The 19067-nt window shown below is 39.1% G+C and overlaps 6 protein-coding genes across 6 annotated transcripts; 4 read left to right on the top strand and 2 right to left on the bottom strand.

Annotated features, from left to right (window-relative positions):
• The first annotated feature begins 613 nt into the window (after positions 1–613).
• Positions 614–3838, top strand: LOC121912085 (MAD2L1 binding protein). Its single transcript, XM_042434151.1, has 3 exons — positions 614–1072; positions 2449–2732; positions 2832–3838. The coding sequence occupies exons 1-3, from the start codon at positions 643–645 to the stop codon at positions 3357–3359; spliced, it is 1242 nt and encodes a 413-aa protein (XP_042290085.1). The 5' UTR covers positions 614–642; the 3' UTR covers positions 3360–3838.
• A 174-nt stretch (positions 3839–4012) lies between these two features.
• On the bottom strand, positions 4013–7315 carry ephx5 (epoxide hydrolase 5). Its single transcript, XM_042434150.1, has 10 exons — positions 7209–7315; positions 7032–7107; positions 6714–6930; positions 6430–6610; positions 5649–5858; positions 5435–5564; positions 4876–5087; positions 4612–4720; positions 4352–4477; positions 4013–4214 (listed from the first exon to the last, which is right to left on the bottom strand). Exons 2-10 carry the CDS (start codon positions 7052–7054, stop codon positions 4013–4015), a joined length of 1410 nt encoding a protein of 469 aa, XP_042290084.1. The 5' UTR covers positions 7055–7107; positions 7209–7315.
• Positions 7316–7408: 93 nt separating this feature from the next.
• cst3 (cystatin C (amyloid angiopathy and cerebral hemorrhage)) lies at positions 7409–9284 on the top strand. The gene is made up of 3 exons (XM_042434152.1): positions 7409–7680; positions 8168–8278; positions 8873–9284. Exons 1-3 carry the CDS (start codon positions 7480–7482, stop codon positions 8951–8953), a joined length of 393 nt encoding a protein of 130 aa, XP_042290086.1. The 5' UTR covers positions 7409–7479; the 3' UTR covers positions 8954–9284.
• Positions 9285–12157: 2873 nt separating this feature from the next.
• Positions 12158–14529, top strand: si:dkey-76k16.5 (uncharacterized protein LOC566887 homolog). The gene is made up of 5 exons (XM_042433424.1): positions 12158–12327; positions 12427–12534; positions 12664–12784; positions 13104–13236; positions 13379–14529. Exons 1-5 carry the CDS (start codon positions 12253–12255, stop codon positions 13776–13778), a joined length of 837 nt encoding a protein of 278 aa, XP_042289358.1. The 5' UTR covers positions 12158–12252; the 3' UTR covers positions 13779–14529.
• Positions 14530–14596: 67 nt separating this feature from the next.
• Positions 14597–16639, top strand: si:dkey-76k16.6 (uncharacterized protein LOC566817 homolog). The gene is made up of 5 exons (XM_042433426.1): positions 14597–14742; positions 14930–15040; positions 15115–15223; positions 16000–16126; positions 16228–16639. Exons 1-5 carry the CDS (start codon positions 14671–14673, stop codon positions 16637–16639), a joined length of 831 nt encoding a protein of 276 aa, XP_042289360.1. The 5' UTR covers positions 14597–14670.
• Position 16640: 1 nt separating this feature from the next.
• On the bottom strand, positions 16641–18927 carry mgme1 (mitochondrial genome maintenance exonuclease 1). Its single transcript, XM_042433423.1, has 5 exons — positions 18270–18927; positions 17930–18170; positions 17692–17824; positions 17275–17405; positions 16641–16838 (listed from the first exon to the last, which is right to left on the bottom strand). Exons 1-5 carry the CDS (start codon positions 18781–18783, stop codon positions 16799–16801), a joined length of 1059 nt encoding a protein of 352 aa, XP_042289357.1. The 5' UTR covers positions 18784–18927; the 3' UTR covers positions 16641–16798.
• Between the last annotated feature and the right edge of the window lie 140 nt (positions 18928–19067).

Genomic DNA, 19067 nt, shown 5'->3' with positions numbered 1-19067 from the left:
AAAATAAACAAACAAACAAACTCTGACCTAGGGGGAGTTACAGTTCATATAAAGATTTTAAACAAAAACAGGCATTTGTAGTTTTTACAGCCTTTGGATTAGAGGAAAATGTAATGATGTAATGATGTAGTGATGTAATGATGAATCAATGTACTGTTTGACCTCCTTTGTAAAAAAAAAAAGACAAGAAGTTTGGCTTTTTACTTTGCATTTATGAATATTAAATTTAGCCAATAAAATCTGTAATATGTAGCTGATAATTCAATTCAGTTATCTTCTAGTATTCCAAATAGTATATGTATCCGAAATACTATACATTTTTCATTAATATAAGGATATTAAAATTCATAATATACCCACCATTTATTTTGAATGCATGAGTCAAAGTGCTGCATTCGTGACATTCGGAAAACCGAAGACTACGCATCAATCGCCAAACTAATGATGTTTGGTCTAATACTCAAACTGATTTTATGCTGTCAAAGAACGACTTAATGGCCTAAATAGCGACTTGTTACATTCATGAAACAATTAATTTTGATTTAAATAGCACATAATAGTCCAGTGAGCAATATTTTCAAAAGGGAAGTGGAAAATTTTCTATGCGCGTGAACGCAGCATTCAGGCCTAGCCACGTTTCCCATGATGCAGTGCGGAAGAGACCCGGCGCGGACGTTCAAAACTATGGCAGAAGATTCAAATATAATTAAGCTAACAGATTTAAATTTAATTAAACTAACATCAGACACGGACACGGAAAACACGTCCGCGGCGGTTAACAGCGGAGACAATGAGACAGAAAAAGATATTAACACAGCCGAAGAACCGAATAAGACATGTAAAGTCTTAACGTTACAGATTGTTTCCGACGACTCCAACTCATACAGACTTTCTGCGGAAATCGCCGGAAAACTCGCCCCGCAGGCTGTAAACACAGGTCTAAAGGCGAGAAATGCCATTGAATTGATAGATGCCTCCTCTGAACATCGATTAAAGTTAAATGCCAACCAAAATAGTGTGAATAGTGCTGAAGACAAGGAAAACACCGCCATGTCCTCAAGCTCCACTCCTGGTAAGTAACGTGTCCCGATGTTCCCCAATGCTGAGCATCATCATCATTATTACTATTACTATTATTATTATTACAGTAACGTAAAGTCACTGGTAACAAACGTTTCTGACATCCAACAGTGTAAAAGTGACAGCTTGTCAAAATATTAACACCTTCATTTAATTTCACACAAGTACATGCATAGGATATAATTTACTTTATATATATCTATATATCTTAATGTTGTTACAATGTTCATATTATTGTTATTTGACCAAATATTTGGACAAATCATATTTTGATGCTTTGGCAACATTGTTCTCAAAACTTTCATGGCAATAAAGCTCACTGAATTGAGTTGAATTGAATTGAACAAATCACAGGGCTTTAAAGGCCTCTGGTCTCTCAATGTTAAGTTATTGGGTGGAGTCTAGTTCACATGTTGACACTGTATTACAATTCACTTAACTGTTTAGCAACAGACACTTCATATGACATGAACATGATATTCTAACTCAGCAGTGGTGGAGTAACTAAGTATATTTACTTCAGTACTAAACTTTTGTGGTGCTTTAATTGAGCATTTTCATGTTGTGCTATTTCATACTATTCTGCTCCACTGCCTCCCACATTCCTTACACAGCTACAGCTGAAACAAGTAGCTCATCATTACAATAGTAGCTGATTAATTGTCAATCAATTAATCAGCTACTATTTTAATGATTGATTAATCATTTTAAGTCATTTATGTAGCAAAAAAACCTCAACCATCCTCTGGTTTGAGTGTCTTAATTGTAAGTCTTTGCAGCTTTTCTGTTTTATATAATTGTAAGCTGAATGTCTTTGTGTTTGGGACTAATGGTTGGACTGTTTGTTTTTTTGTTTTGGTTTTTTTTGTATTTTCCAATTACTTTGCATATACCAATTTTGCTTACAAAACACAAGATCAACAAAGAAAATCAGATTCCTCGTTCTACATGAAACTATCCAGCAGTATATAAAGTAGTCAAAATTAACCCCAACTTGACCAGCTGCATTAAAATATTTATAATCCAGTAATATGTATAACTTGATATAACACTCTGAAAGGGGCAATTCTGATTTCAGTATTTTTATTTTGATGCTTTTGCTGATAATACTTCTTTACTTTATCTAAATTTTGAATGCAGGACTTTTACCTCTGACTGACTGTTTGCTATTTATACTTAAACAATGGGTCTGACTATTTCCTCTAACACTGCCAGACAGAAGCTGTGTGAATTGTAGGTAAAATGGGGACAATGGCTTTATTAGAATACTGGTCTTGCTGGATTTCATTAACATTTAACAAGCTAAAATTGAGCAAGACAGGTCTATTGCTCACCCTAATTACATTATTCTCCTCCTTATTTGGACAGAAAACACCCAAGAAGAGGATACTTCGGGTCAGAAAAGTTTGCAGGATTCCAACTTGCCTGCCAGTAAACAACATAGTAACACCGAGGACAATGATGTTGAAGCGATGAGAAGAGCGCAGGAGGAAGGCCGTGTGAACGTTGTCTTCCCTGGCACTGTAACACAAGAAGGCTGCTGCCGTTTTGTCAGCGAAATCCTCAAGTGTATTCTGTATCAGAGACAGCAGCTACCCATGACGTACGACCAGCTGGTGTACTCCCAGAAGAAACAGCAAGCTTCAATGCAGGTGAATAACAGAAATGATTGTAGCGCACATCAAATGTTCACAAATGAAGAAAAGTTGTGAGTTTGTTGAGACTAAGTAAGATAGTGTTTTCTTTTCTAGGATAAAGATGTAGTGAGCCGGAGGCCGGTGCAGTCTGCAGACATGGACTGGCGCAAGTGTCAGCAGACCCTGCAGGAGTTAGAGGAGGTGCTGCAGCAGCTGGAGGTGCTATTTTCTCTTAGCAAGGTGCCCCGAGTGCTGCTGCTAATGGGTGGCTCCGTCGTCCTCCCCAAAGAGCTGTATGAGATCAACATGGAGACACTGATACTGACCGCTGGAGATCAATGTCTTCGGGTATCATCGTGCTTAAGGCAGCTCTTCCGCACTCTTTTTGTGGCTGACCTTTTGTCTGACACCAGACCTGTTCGCTTAATGCCCACCACAGTCTTAGTGCTGGCTCACAGGGATTGCGGTGTAGGTTGGTTCCGCCCTAAACTACAATTTAAAGTGCCAACTCGTGTAAAGAACCAAATTATTGCTCTGTCTACTGATCCAAGCGTCTGTGCGGAAACAAGGGCAGAGGGGTCAGACTGGCAGGATTATGTGTGGTTCCAGGCACCCATGACTATTAAGGGCTTTAGTAACTGACCCAAAAAGAGGAGTGTGTAGTCTGAGATAGGAGAGGCTCTCTTTGAGGAGCCTGTATATTACATTTACATTTTAATGGTGGTTCAAGTGAATTTTGAACTTTAATTGAGCTGTACATATTTTAAAGAATGATGAGTTTCTACCTGTGATTAAAACTATGTTGTTTAACACAATAGTGGGTTTATTGTCACAATCAGTATAGTTATCATTTGTATAGTTTTCTGAAATACTGAGAAAATGTTTTCTCAAGAGGATTTGTTGGCATGTCTTGAAATCTTCTTTATGGCAATGTGTATTATTGTTTATATTTATGTTTAACACAACAACACACATAACATTGGTGCTATATAGTTTTAATGAGCATAACTTGAAAGGTATAATGCATCATATTGCTCTTTAAACCAATCCTTGAACACGTAGGAGTGCCAGTATCATCTGTGTATATGTTTACATTTATTAAAACCTGAATACGATTTCAACAGTGCTGCAGTTTTGTATGCAAATCAAACAATTAGAGGCATTGTAGTGTGAGAAGCATCTTAATTACAAAGATGTGCATATAGGTCTCATTTGGAATGATCAAAATCTAACACAACAGCAATAATAAAGGACGGATGCATGATAATTATGTTGGTCTGAGTGCGTCAATGGGTTCACAACTTCTCCACCTTTTTAACAAACTGGACAAGATCGTCGGCCAGCAGCTGGGGCTCCTCAAAGGCAGCAAAGTGACCACCTCGAGGCATGAAAGTGTAGGAGTAGATGTTTTTATAGCGAATTTGTGCCCATGATTGAGGGCAGTGCATCAGCTCCCCTGGGAAGGCAGCCAGTCCAGTAGGCACAAATATCGCTGTCCTAAAACAAAAAAGGAAACTTATCAGAGGCCTACCAAAGCAAGGGTCATCACATGAAAGGATACTAATATGTGTACTTGCCAAATCTGCAACGTCATAGTTTTAAGAGTTTGAGCACTTGAGCTATGAGCTACATACCTTGAATCCACTCTTTTATTAGGATTACCCTTTAAGTTCTCTTTGTAGAAGCGCATGGAGGAGACAATGGACCCTGTGGTCCAGTAGATCATGACGTTTGTCAAGAGGTCGTTCAGGCTGAATTTTCTGTACAAACAGAGCCAATACATATATATATATATATTTACAGCAAGCAACAATCATAAACTTTGTTGAACATATCTCCATATAATTCCACTGCTGAAAATACTAAAAAGGTCAAAAGGTGAGCCCTCTTGTACCTCTCCAGCCCACCATCCACCAGGTCTCTGTTCTTCAGATCAGTCCAGGAGGAGAACTTCTCTAGAATGTAGGCAGCCAAGCCTACAGGGGAGTCATTCACTCCACACCCTGTTAACATGACGTAAGCTATATTAGGAGCTGAAATACTAGTATACTGAGATCACAAAACATGTGGAACAATTAGCTTTTTGATCTAAGTTTGTCTTTGACCTGTGAACAGAGTCAATGTGATCATCAGCGAGCCTGTTTGTGTGTGTTCCCACCTGCAGTGTCAGGTTTAGTGGCCTGAATGTGAAAGTAGCCTGTTTCCCTCAAGATCTCCCAGACATTCTTCTCAAAGTAAGGGAACAGCCGGCGGACATCTTCCCGACTGAAGCCCACCAAGAAGGGCAGATAAGGACCAATCAGGAGGGACAACAGAACATTGAGCCCATTTTTTGATGTAAACATGTTTAAGTGGAGACCTTTCACGCACCTGGAAGACAGATTACAAAGAAAGCATGCAAAAATAAAAATTAACAATTTCACTTAAGATTAAAAGGTCTTGACACATTGTAACCTGTGTCAGTTTATAGCTATAAATGCTAGTTTCATCATGTTTGGGTATTGGTAAAAGTATCCTTAATCTAGGAATGTGTAGTGTCAGTGTTTTTTTGGTAAATTCTGCACTTTGCACACCGCAAACACTGTATCACACTTTTGTTAAGAAATGTCACAATGCTCCATTTAAAAAAAAAAACAACAAGTGGGAGGTGGAAATTCCAGTGCAGTGAAAACACATCACGTGTTTTCTGGAAGGGCTTGTTTTGCTGACTGTCTTACTGAGGCTTCATCTGTGCCATGTTGGTGGTGATGAGGGAGCCCCAGTCTCCTCCCTGCAGATAGAACTGGGAAAATCCTAAACGCTCCATCAGTGTCAGGAAAATTCTGGCAGCGGCAAGACTGTCAAATCCTGAACAGGAGAGATACAGTAAAGCACATCTGTAAACATCTGCTGCTCAAGATGAAATGTATGATTTTATTTAGCAACACCCACCTTGTTTATGAGGGGCTTCTGAGAAACCGTAGCCAGGTATAGATGGGCATATGACCTCGAACACAAGACCACTCTGGTTCTCTGTGAGAAGTGGCAGAATCTTGTAGAACTCAAAGAAGGAGCCAGGCCAGCCGTGAACAAGCATAAGAGGCAGAACCTTCTGGTTCTCACGATGTGGTGGCCGCACATGGATGAAATGCACGTCCAGTCCTGTATCAAATCATTGGTGTGAAAAGTAAAAATGGTGGGTGTACTTAACTCTGGGCCAAAAAGACACATTTTTAGGGACTGTAAAGCAAAGCAAACCATTCAGTAGGGATGGGACGATAAAAGACTTTGTCACAGATCACGATAAAAAAAAAAAAAACACTCAAGATAAGTTGATTGTGGTGAATTTACATTATCGGGATAATCGTGAAAATCCCCACAAGTGACTTGGAAAAGCTGTCTAGCTTGTTAATGTACAGTCCTATCTTGATTTCCTGATTTATTTTGAATTGCTACAAGAGAGAGATGTATCTTTCCAGTTATTGTTTGATTGCTTGTTTTTCACTAAAAAGGATGTTCACTAAAAAAAAAAGTGTCAGTGTCACTGTGATGCAATAAAAATATTTGTTTCTTAATGAAATGTAAGGTAAAGTGATTACAGTATGTTTTAGTGCCATTTTAAGAGTTTTAACTATATTTTGATAATTATCGGGATATCATGAATCGCAATTATTTTGGCCCGGATAATCATGATGTGAAATTTTCATATCATCCCATGCCTAGCTGTGAGTACCTTCAATTTTAGTTTTGAAGTGTGGATACTTGTTAAGCACTTCCACCTGCTTTTTCCAGTCAAATTCATGTCTCCAATAGGAAACCACTTTCTTGAGATAAGTGCAGTTGAATCCATACTGAAAGCCGCTATCTTCTAAAGGATCAGTGTAGCGGGTTCTGTCAATTCGCTCATGAAGGTCCTGTTGAATGGGGACATTGTTGATTACTTCACATAAACATGTTACCGGTTTATTGTGTCTCCTTCAATGTGATGAACATGTTAATCAATAGCCCAAAAATTACCCTAATCTCTTCATCCGAGGTTTGTACTTTAAAGGGATAGATGTTCTCATCCTCTGACAGTGGCTTCTCCCCTGCACCCCACCATCCCTCACCCAGAGGAATACTTTTGACTTGTCTTCTCCTGTGCACCATGTATGCCAGTGCTCCCCCTGCTGCCACAGCTGATCCTATCAGAAGCTGCTGCTGCTGGGCAGCATCCAAGCCAAAGAAAGCCTCCCTGCAAAGTGTGGAAATATAAAGAGAAAGCAATGAGCTCATTACATATATTTATACCTCTATAAAAATTAGAGCAGTTATTAATAGTAAAAGGCTACTTACTTCAAAACCTGCAGTCTTTGCATTGTCACTGTTCCAAAGGTGAAAGTCCACAGATGCTTTTTTTTTTTTTTTAGGTCTGCACCAGGACAGAGTTCAATAATTGTTAATCATGCGCACTGCGGTTCCAGACTTGTGTACAAATATACTAAAATGCAACCACCATGCGTCTCAACATACCTTGTTTGCTTCCCTTTAAATATACATTGACAAATAGTTTTTCCAAGTCCACAAATGGAGGAAGCAATTGCGGGATTCACTGGTGTGCAAAACGAACACACTCGCGACTGGCTCTTTTGGTGAGGCGGGGTTTGAATGACACAGATTGTTGATTGGCTGCGAGATGTGCCAATCACCTTGCACTGCCCCGCTATGACGTCGCTATTTATATAATAGGGCAGAAACATTGGGAGTTGTTTTGTTGTCTTGAGTCTCCAACAGCCTCAAAAACATGATGTGGAAACTTGTCGTTCCTGTTCTTGCTGCGGTTTTCACCGCCGGTTTAGGAGCTTTGGTGGGGGGGCTGAGAGACATAGATGTGAATGACGAGGGGGCACGAAATGCTCTCAACTTCGCCGTCGTCAAACACAACAGAGGCACCAACGATCTGTACCTCAGCCAAGTGGCAGAAGTGGTGAAGGTTCAGAGTCAGGTCAGTAACATCTGATTTGCATTTGTCAATGTCTACAGACGATTTTTCTAAACTGATGATCAACAATCCAGTTTATAAATAGGCCGCGGTGTGATATGAGATATCACCAGCTGTGAACAGGCCTGTTAAAGGTTTCGTTTTTACTCATCAAACCGGGAGAAATCTCTACAATTTTCCTATGTGAAGTAATCTGCCTGTTTACCTATTTACCGTGTAGCATAGGATCAGTGAAATAAAATCTGGCTCTTTGACAGCCACCATAATCCAATCAAATCATTTCCTGTGTCCTGAAATCACAGTGATTCAACTGCAGGTCCTCTCTGGCTTTTTCCAAGACACCAAACAAACTTCATGACGGACAATGAGTCCTGTCAGTTTCTCTTTAATTTTGTAGCGTCCTGAAATCGTTTGCAGGACTGCTACAGTTCTTTATTATAAAGGTTTACCTTGATCTGTATAACCATGTCTCACCTATTTCTCTTTACAGGTTGTTGCTGGCACCAAGTATGTCATAACTGTGAGAATGGGAAAGACCTCCTGCAGGAAGGACAGTGTAAATGAAGTGTGTGCCATCCACCAAGACCTTGCAAAGGCTCGGGTAATGACAACCTCAGCTTCTGGGGATAAAATACTATTTATTCTTGCCTGTGGGACTTACTAAACACAATGTTTAAATGGCGTACAGTTGACTTGAAGTTTAACAGTAGACAGCAAACTATCAGATTGTGAAACACTTCCCCTCTTTAATCCACTGAGCTTTGTTGGTTTTTGTTGCCATAAAGAGAAGTTAGAGCTAGACAGGCTGAAGCAAGAGGAATCAGCTACCACCCTGTGCTAATAACACCATCCCAACATACCCAGATGACTCATTTAAACAAAATAAAGAGACAATAGCCCTTAAATAATGATATTCCTGTGAAAGGAGAAAATATTTAATTGCTGTCATGAAATTTGATCATGAAAAAACCATGATCATGTGTAACATATTTAAGCTAGAATCACTGTTTTCTCATTGAACGTGGGGCATGGGGAGTTGCATCTTTTACAGTGCTTCATGAGAAGACTTCATTATACCATATTAAAAACCAAAAATGTCATTTTTTTGACAATGTTAGAATCTCAAAGATTCACTGATATATGCTGTTTTATTTCAGATATATAATGTGTATTCTTAACTTTTTTTTCCCCACAGCCTTACCTGTGCACCTTTACAGTGTGGAGCCGCCCATGGATTAACGATATCAGTGTGCTGGATGAGAAATGCAGCGTCTGAGATCTTCAGTGATGGCTTTCTTTGCAGATTAACCTTCACACACACAATACTTTGATGTGTATTTTTCTTTAGATTAACCCCACAAGTATTAAGGTTTGCATTTTCTGCTTATGCTGAATTGAAAGTCAGGGTTTCAGACTTCCAGTCAAGCTATGCAGTATAACAATGTAGAGGCAACCGTACATCAACTTTTAGAGGAACTATTAGCGGGAACTACTTTTAATACATAATCATTGAACCTTGCCAATAACAAATAATTGTGTACTGCATTTTAGCTTATTGAAAATCACATTCTGTTTTAATTTGAAATTAAAGTAACACCTGAACTTAATTAATTGTGTCCATGTGTGAATTAGTCATTCAGACCTTCCACTGGTAAACATACAGTATAGAGGTACACTTCAGTTTTATATTCTATTATTTTGGGAGAAGTACAGAAAAGTTGTTCAGCAAGGTTGTTTTGTAGGGTTTTTTTTCCAGTGTTCGTATTTGTCACCTGACATTGGCCAATAAGGATATGAAAGTAAAGAGGAAAGAAAAACTATATATATTCAATTCAATATAAAATTCAAAGTTTTTTTGTTTTTTTTTATACTTTCTTTGTGAATGTCAACGTGAATTTCCCTGCTGGGGATCAACAAAGTTTCATTTCACTCACATTTTGTATATTTTTTTGCTCAGTGAACACTACCAACACAGACTTTTATGTAAAATATATCCGGCAGTCTGTAAAAAAAAAAAAAAAAAAAAAAAGATACACATTCCCATGATCGAAAAGGAGCAGGAGGAAGAAACAAATCTTATCCGCTTTAAGTCTAAAAATTTTTGGATTAATTGGTCTTCTTTGAAAAATTGTCATGCTTCTATAGTTAAATTACTTTTAGTTTAATGGTTTAGTTTTATTTATCGTCTTTCAGATAAACTTGAAGATGAATCTTACAAATGGTCGATGTTGTAATTGCAGGTTCAGCAACAGTTTAATGGTCTCTGTCAACAAGTCTTAACAGATGGCAGCAAATGGAAATTCAAGGATGACACACACTGGAAATATATAGCTTGCTGACAAAGTTGTTGGCTTTATCCTTTTCATCAGTCAAATATGTGGTTAGTCATATTTCAGATAAGCACATGCTTGATCTAATGTCTCAAGACCTGCTGTAGTCACCAAACAAATTCAAATATTCATCACTTATGTAGCTGTTCTTCCTAGATGGTTTGAAATATTTAAAAAAAAATCCTGAGAGCTTTTTGTTCAGTATAATAATATCACCTGGTAGCAGCAGTTGAATAACTGTCACAGTCACAGGTATGTTATCTCACACAAATCACTGTCATAGTGGGAGTGACTGACAGGCTTCACAGCTTCTAAACTGATATGTTCACTGACAGCCTGGAAATCTTAGTACTTGCAATCAAACTGTTGTTTTTTTTTATATCTTAAATGAACTATTTCCTGTTGAAGGGGAGACAGAGGAATGTGCTTGGGGAGAGATGAATGTGGATGGGGCTGTTGGGATACTAGTTGAGAGATGAGGATGGACAAAGATGAGTCCTGCAGCTTTAGGCTTTTGGATGAGCTGCCTCTTGGCAGACAGCTTCTCGGGCACAGCTGATGTGATACCGAATCCCACAGTGATGGCTCTCTTTTTGGTCTTTGCCTGGCCCAATCTGTAGCCATTGATATACATGCTGAATGCCTGCTGGTTGATGGGCAACAGCAGGGCTGACTTTAACATGTGGAGGAAGCCTAGCAGCAGCCACAGGGAAAGAAGGAGGCAACTGAATCCCCTACAAGACCAGTGCGAGAGCCTCCAGCCACCTGCTTGTTGTACCACTGCATAAATCAAGCTGAGTTTAGCTCCAATAGTTGCACTGTGGTGCATTATCTCCTCATTACAGTGAACCAACTGTCAAATTCTTCTATGATCCTGCAGGATTAGAGACCATCTTTGACAGGGACTCCTTTCCTTTATTCTTGGGACTCTTATGAATCCCACAGAGCCTAACTAAAATAACTGCCCATTGAGCAGGGGAGACACATCAGGCTCTCCACACATGGGGGGAACTTTTTTCTTTCGTGAAGACATGAATCTCCCTGCAGTCAGCCTGTCCTGATAGCGAGCAGCAAAGATCACACAATGCTGGTCATAAGGTAGAAATCTTTAGCATAGGCCAGTGATGGTGCTAACCTGCTCAGACTGAGCCCTGTTTGTTGGTGCGGGCCCACAAAATACTCAATATGGCTGTCCACACAGTCCATCCAAGTATATTAGTGATACTTGAAGGCCATGGTGTTTGTATTATTTTCTACACTATTATATTAAGATTCTATATTGTGCACTATTTAATTTATTTATAAAACCCTGCTCCCAATATGTTTTATTCATTTTATAATATGAAAAATCGTCTTGCAATAATTATTCCAATTATTCCTTCACTAATACTAAAACATTGACATACTTTATGGTGAATAGACTGATTTATTTGTATGTAAGATAAACTTGGAGCAGAAATATTTCATGCTGAAATTGCAGGTTCACCAACAGAATAATGGCATCAATGGAAATCCAGGGTGACACAGCTGCAGCATCTAGTATGCTGATGTTAGCTGTGGCCCTTTGAATAGCCAAATGTGTGGTAAGTCTTTATAGACAGGCGAGATCTGGAATCCAGATGTTACTGCCACAGCAATACATAGTGTACAGTGTTCACCGCTTTGATTTTTTTTTTAGCACTGACGTTTATCTCGGTCTGTAATAATTATACAAACAAAACGGAATAAAATGAAATAAGATTCAGACAATAAATAAATAAATAAACAAAGAAGAAAGGCCTTCATTTCTAAATTTCAAACAGCAAGTAGTCTACTATTGGTGCATTTTAAATACATACATACATTAAACACATACATCTTACAATCTTACATACAGCCATGGTGCAGACGCTGTCGGTATGAGACATGAGTGATATAACGGTAAACCAGGTTTTATTTTTCCTAGGAAGGGGAAGTCATGACCCGCCCTACTGTACTTCCGATTGGCTAGTACGCGTTGCCTTCGTTGGTTGGGTTGGTTAAGTTTAGACATGAGGAGTGTTATTGGTTAGAGCTAGGGTAAAAATATCAGGGTAAGCCAATCAGAGACAAAGTAGGGCGGGTCGTGACTTCGCCGTCCTAGGAAAAAAATCTAACGGTGATGACTGGCTATTAATGATTAGCGAAAGCTGAACTCTTGAAACCATTTGAAAAGAGCAGTTTAAACCAACATTCCGCACCAGTAAGGAAGCTCCACTCCTCAAACATGAAGGTCCTGAATAAAGACGAACTGCTGATCGCTGAAGGAGTTCTGCTAAAACACTTACCCAAGAGTTTTAAGGTAACTTAGACCAGACTGCTGCAAAAGCTTTAAAACACACTCCTGGTTGAGTCAGCATATAAAACGCGGTGTTTCAAGTCCAATTGTTTGTGTTTGCAGGTCTATGGTTTCCTTCATGGTATTAACAGGAACAAACCAAACACACTGGAGGTACTTGTTGATACATGGCCTGATTTTAAGGTAATAATTTGCCGACCTGACCCCAAGGTGAGTTCCCATCAAACTGATGAATTTGATACTTGAAAGCTTTACCATTTTTATTTTTTTTTTACCATATTTTCTTTACCATATTTATTTTATGCCACATGACTGCAACATTTTGTGTTTATTTCACAGAACAAGCGCGCTTTGGAGTTCATGAAAAAGGTGACATACTACAGCATGGATGAGCAGATTTTAAGGAAAATGCTGACAGAGGAGAATGCAATTGACTGGAGCACCTACTTCCTAATTGGAGGTGAGTTCAGGGCACTGAAGATAAGGTGTCTTGTAAAAAATTGCTTTATTATGCAGTCATGAATGGACTTCTTCTCAACGCAGGTCAGTTAATAAATAGTAATAATCCATTTTATTCATAGAGTGCTTTTCAGGGTACTCAAAGCCACTTTACATAAGTGATTTTAACATGGACAGATCAGTGCAGTCTCAAATGTGTTTGGGGAGAGACTTCCGGATGGAGGGTGCAGCTATGGAGAAGGCTCTGTCACCCCATGTTGTTGCAGTTGTTGCAGTGAAAGAGAAATAACAGAGTGGTTTTAACATGTGAATCACTACAGGATTTGACTATTCCCACGACTCCATGCTCAAAGAGGTGTCCTCTGACAGACAAGTAGACTACAGATGCTATACTTTGGTGCATCTCCTGTATTTGCCAGACTGCAGCCATCTGCTTTCACCAGCATTTGACAGGTATAGTCATATAACTTTAGTTGAAAGGCTATGTTTCACTTGCATTTGCATCACACTTAAATGTCCCTCAGTATCGACTAAGAGTGAATCGAGTGCTTTTCACCAATAAGATGACTTGTATATTTAATCTTTGTTTTTACAGTGAGCTGGAATCAAGGATTTCATCTCTTGACCTTTCCCATGTTGACTTAGTGAATAAAACCTGGAAGTTTGGAGGGAATGAGCTAGGGTACAGGATCGTTAAGAACCTCATCAGCAACTTCCCTTCATGCTGCATCACTGATGAGCAGGGTCAGCCGGTATCCTGGGTTCTGGTGTATGACTACTATGCATTGGGGGTGTTGTACACCCTGCCAGAGCACAGAGGGAAAGGCTACGCCAAATTGTTGGTCAGCACCATGGCCAAGAGACTGCACGCTCAGGGACACCCGGTGTACTGCTACATAGAGGAAGATAACACAGTCTCCTATGGATTTTTTAAAAACCTGGGCTTCACGGAGGATCCCTCATACAGGGCAGGGTGGTTGGAGTTCAACTTTTGATTTTGTAACCAGTGTGATTTCTAACATCTCATTAATGCATAGTTGACCTATTATCAGGTAAAAATGACTTGTAAAGTTTCCTTGTGGATAGAATATGATTAAAATGTAAAGGAACCAAGTTGTTATTTATAGCTTTAAACCAAGTTTGAAATGATAAATAACATCTGCTGCCATTGCTGTAGCATTTTACTTTGCTTGTACATGTTACATTTTTAAGTAAATTTTTATCTCTCTTGGTGAAAGGCCTTCATTTAGATTACATCCTATGAAATAATGCCAGCAAAAAGACAGAGCAAGATAAAGATATAATCAATAGGTGGGACACTTTCATTAAACAACTCAAGATACAAACATAATGAATTGTATTTGTATTTGTTCCTTTGTGCATTTTAAATCTGTTTATCTGTCTGCATCCTTGTGTTATACTGGCCATCGTGTGTATTTCTTACAATGTGCACTGTCCATATAGAGTATACAGTATGTACGAGTGCATGTATGTATATGTCAGTATATGGGTATGTATGTAGGTATTTGTACTTATTCTTGTTACTTTAGCTTTGTATGATTTCCCCCCTTATGTGCTTTATTATGTTTTGTTTGTCACTGTGTATTATGTTGTTGGCTGTTTAAAGATATAATAACAAAAAGTGGGATACCGGGTTTTAAAAGTTATTAAAACAAATAGCCCATATACTGAATATGGTAGATTTTTTTTCTCTCCCTATAAGTTTGTGTGTCGAAAGTACGGATCGGAAACCACCTCCAGCCGGAAAAACACGCCCATTCAGTACTTGAGCAACTGTATAGACCTCCAGGCTACACGCTGGTCTGGTCTTCGGTAACGTTACTGGAGTAATAATCATAATAATAATAATAAAATTAATAAGTGGCCATGGAATTGACCGGAGAGCAGCTGAAAATGGCTGAGACTCAGCTGAAAAAATATTTACCTCGATCACATCAGGTGTGTTCAGACAGATCTGCTGTAACGCTGTTTAACAGGCTACAGTTAATTCTATAACATGTTGCAAGTTCATGATCGATATCAGCCTGTTTTATTTGCTCATTTCATTTTTGACGTCCCAATGACTCATTAATAATTGTTCAAACTTTTCTTCGGATTACAGTGTAAACATTTGTTTCATTTCAAGGTTTACGGGTGTTTGGTCCTCAGAAACAGAATCAGATCAGACCCTGTAAAGGTTTTAGTGGATAGATGGCCAAAGTTCTCCGTCATTGTCTGCAAACCACACTATGAACAGGTGTGTGTATTCAGATTATGAAATCGATTCGATCTCTGCATATGCAATATCTTCACAAATATTTATTCTTACAGAAAGGAGACCTCTTCAGAGACACACTGGTTTTTGCAAATGATGAAGGTCTTCTAGAGGAAACCGTGAGGAAGTCTTCTGTTTTTGATTGGACCAGGTATCTTTGTTTAGGTAACGATAATAAGCACTTCTGCTCTTTTCTTTCCCATAAATGTCATCTCTTCTTCTGTTTCTTTTTCTAGCACATTGTTCTCACATCATGGCATTAACGCAGTAATGTTAGCGCTACAGTTATTCAGCTGGTTTTGTAATGTAATAACAAAACCCAGACACCTGATATTTAGTAAAACATGATTTTTGCAGTGCTACCTTTTTGTGCCTCTACAAAATTGGCTTCATTTTGAATTTGATAATCATTGCCTTTGTTGAGTTCAAAGTCCTCCCATTGTTCTAGCATTTTTGCTGTTCAGAAAAAGATATGTCTCCATTTTATGTCATATTCCTACACCACAAAACGCTAGGCAAGCAAAGATCAGTAGTGCCATTACTGTAGTGCTATCCTGTAAGAGAAAAGTAATAGCAGAGAGAAATTAGGGACCATATTGTTTTAAAAGAGAACAGATCTCATACATTTTAAAGTGACTAAACACATTTCTTATGAACAACCTGCTCAACAATGTCAGAGCAATAATAAACTTTAATTAAATAGCACATTGCTTAACAATGTTACGAAGTGCTTTACAAAAGAAAATAAAACCAAACAAGGCAGAAAAAAGGCAGAGGATCACAGCAACCTTTTGACATCTTTCAAAAACATCAACATTTGCACATTTATGGTTGAAAAACCAAGATTATTTTCAGTATATCAAAATAAATACAAATACAAAATGAAGTTTCATACATTTAAGAACTTTTCTGTTATTAAAACTTCATCACATCTGTTTCAGGAATCAGTCGTCACCATGTGGAGATATTCAAAGCAGTTGCAGCAGAGAAGGATAAACCCTACAGGAAACTGGCTGTGTGTCACATGATGATACTGGAGGATGTAACCAACCTTCCCAGTACAGAGAGGTATAATCTTTCCATACAGTGATATCTAGGGTGAAACAAAAACTTTATGTTGGGTTCAGTTGTCTATTGAAGAATCATGATTCTACTCTGTTCTGCATCAGTTCAGGGATCTCACTAAGCTCTCTGGATGAATCACACGTCGGCTTGGTGAATCAGACATGGAAGTTTGGTAATGACGAGGGTTCTGTCAGGATGATCCGTAACATGATCGTGAACTTCCCCTCCTGTTGCGTGCTGGATGCAGAGGGACAGCCTGTGTCCTGGATCTTGACCTATGCCTCGTGTGCCATGGGGATGTTGTACACTCTGCCAGAGCACAGAGGAAAAGGCTACGCCAAAGTGCTGGTCAGCACCATGGCCAAGAGATTCCACGCTCAAGGCTTCCCAGTGTACTGCTTCATAGAGGAGGAGAATGTGGTCTCCTACAAGCTCTTTAAAAACCTGGGCTTTACTGAAGATCCCTCATACAGGGAAGCCTGGATTGGATTCAGTGATGGTAGGGTCGAAGGGTAACATACAAGTGTAACATATTACAATTGAACTGTTGAGTCTACTAAAATAAGTTTCTTTCAGAATGTGAACTTTGTTTTTGTAGCATGGAAAACAAGTGAGATAAATTGAAAATGCTAGTCAGGTTAAGTTGCCTTTGACTGAAATACAGAGCTCCAAATCTCATCTCTTTTCTGAAAAAGCACTCGATGCTTGACTGGATCTGAAATGAAAAGATAAAAATATTGATTTAAGTCATGAGCATTTATTTGAAATAGAGGAAATCGTGGCAAATTCTAGTCAATCACCTGATATTCACTTATTTTTTAGTGCTAGATGTAAATTTGTTCAAGAACTGTGGTTGGCTTTCAAGTAAAAATGTCAAATATAATGAGAAATGCCTATCACAAGTAACCACAGCCCAAAGTAATGTCTTAAGAACACTGCTTTTGACAGACTCCTGAAGTATTCAGTTTACAATTAAATGAAATTTAGAAAAGCAAGCAAATATCTTAACATACAAGTGGTGAGATCAAGCTAATAAATACATAATCAAAAAGGTATTTATGCATTTATTTTGGAATAAAATCAATTATTTATAAAACTCTAAATGGAATCGATTTTTACAGGAATAAAAAAAAATGTTCCAACTGCTTCACCTCTGCTCTGTGAACTTTTCAAAGCGAACCAGCCACTTGTTCCAGTACTCCAACATTAGCTCTGGGCTCAGCTGGTGAGCATGGGCAGGTGTGCCGTCCTTGTAGGCTATTACAATCAGTCCACTTTCAACCTGCAATGAGAAGAAATAACAAGAAATCAGTGGGGCATGAGGTTTGCTGTGTGCGTCACTGTGGCATCATACAGTAAACAGACTCTGAGAAGGTATTATTGTGTACTTCATCATTGCATCAACTCTGGACTGTGCAGATATTAATGATCAGCTTCCATCATAAAGATTTTATGATTCTATAAATGATCTTATAGGGAATTTGACTTCAAGCAGAGAGACTGTTAAAGAATGTAGGTGAGTATCTGGGAATTAAAAGATCATCACATCACTTATCTCAACAGAGTACCTGATATTTGTAGTTGTCATCGTTGTTCAAAGCTCCTGCATAGGCAGCCACCTGGACAGGGTTGTCGTATGTGTTGCCCAGGAATGGTTTGGGTTTCTCTGAAGTCTTCCAGTCAATAACGCATAGAACGCCCCTGCAGACAAAACTGGACTGTTAGTGGACGTAAAGGTGGATAGAAAAGTAAAGTCTGGTGTGGAAAAAGTTCAGTGAACCCATGTCTGCAAATCAGGATATTTACCTGTAGCGGGCAACACAGTCCACAATTCCCAGATAGCTCAGAGTGTCATGTTTCACAACGCTCTCAATAGCTCTCACGGCACTCACATCCTCCAGTATGTGAGAGACGCTCTGCATGTATCCCTGCACATCAGGTGGATGCTCTGGTGTCTCTGATGAAAGATTTTTGTCTGTCTGTGTTTCACCTGATGTCAGAACATCCTCCAAAGCTGAATGGAAAAGCTTCCCTTGCCTAAATAAATCTGAATGACAACAACAACTTTGGGTCACTTTTCAGTACATTAACCAAATAAATAACTTACAATTTGAAGTATAATTAAATAGCATGTTACAAAACCTACTTTGACTGTATTCTTTAAAGCCTTCTTCTCCGAGCTCTGCGATCATCCTCCTCTTCCATCTCTCCAGGTAAAAGATCTGCTCTGGGGAAAGTGTCTGCTGAAGAATGCGGGTCACACTCGGTAGAACAGACCTGCCTTGGCCCCGATTTAACAAAATCCGGGCTGGGGGTCCTGACTCAGGCTCCTCTGTTTCTCTAGGGTCTTCACAGTGTAAGAAGGGATGAAGGGTTTTAGGCACCTTCATCTCCGGTTTTGTGGATGGCGTTTGAGATTTGACAACAGGTCCATAAACGTGCTCGTCCTCCGCTAGGAGGGTCTCGGGCGTTTGGGAGCTGACCCTAGAGGACAGGACAGACCTCACAAGAGAAGAGTAGCGCTCACTGTCCACTGAGCTGTATGGGCTGCGTCTCTTTGGGGAGTTTAAGCAATGACAAGCAGAGAAATTGCTAACAGAGAGGGAGGTATATCGAGGGATTATACCCCCACCGGACGCCACACGTTTAAGAATGAACATTTTGGCGACTTTCAAACTGGCTTTGAAGACAATAACTTATGTGGTTCCAATATTTTTACAATACATTTAAGATGTTTACAGCTGTCGTCCGTTTAGTGATGGTACTTGCCCCAACATGTCGTAGAGTAACTTGTCCGAATGGTCCAAACACTCAGTTGTTTCCAAACGACGCGCCTTTTAGGTTACACAAGCTTCCGTCGCTGGGAATTGAAGTTCCGGGTAAAGTTTCGTAGCCATTTTTAGTATTTAGTTGTAATGGTAGAAACTACATTACCCACAATGCG

The sequence above is a fragment of the Thunnus maccoyii genome, chromosome 14, assembly GCF_910596095.1.
Source record: "Thunnus maccoyii chromosome 14, fThuMac1.1, whole genome shotgun sequence".
Taxonomy (NCBI): Eukaryota; Metazoa; Chordata; class Actinopteri; order Scombriformes; family Scombridae; genus Thunnus; species Thunnus maccoyii.
Note: the sequence above shows the minus strand (reverse complement) of the source record. Positions and strands in the feature narration are given on the sequence as shown.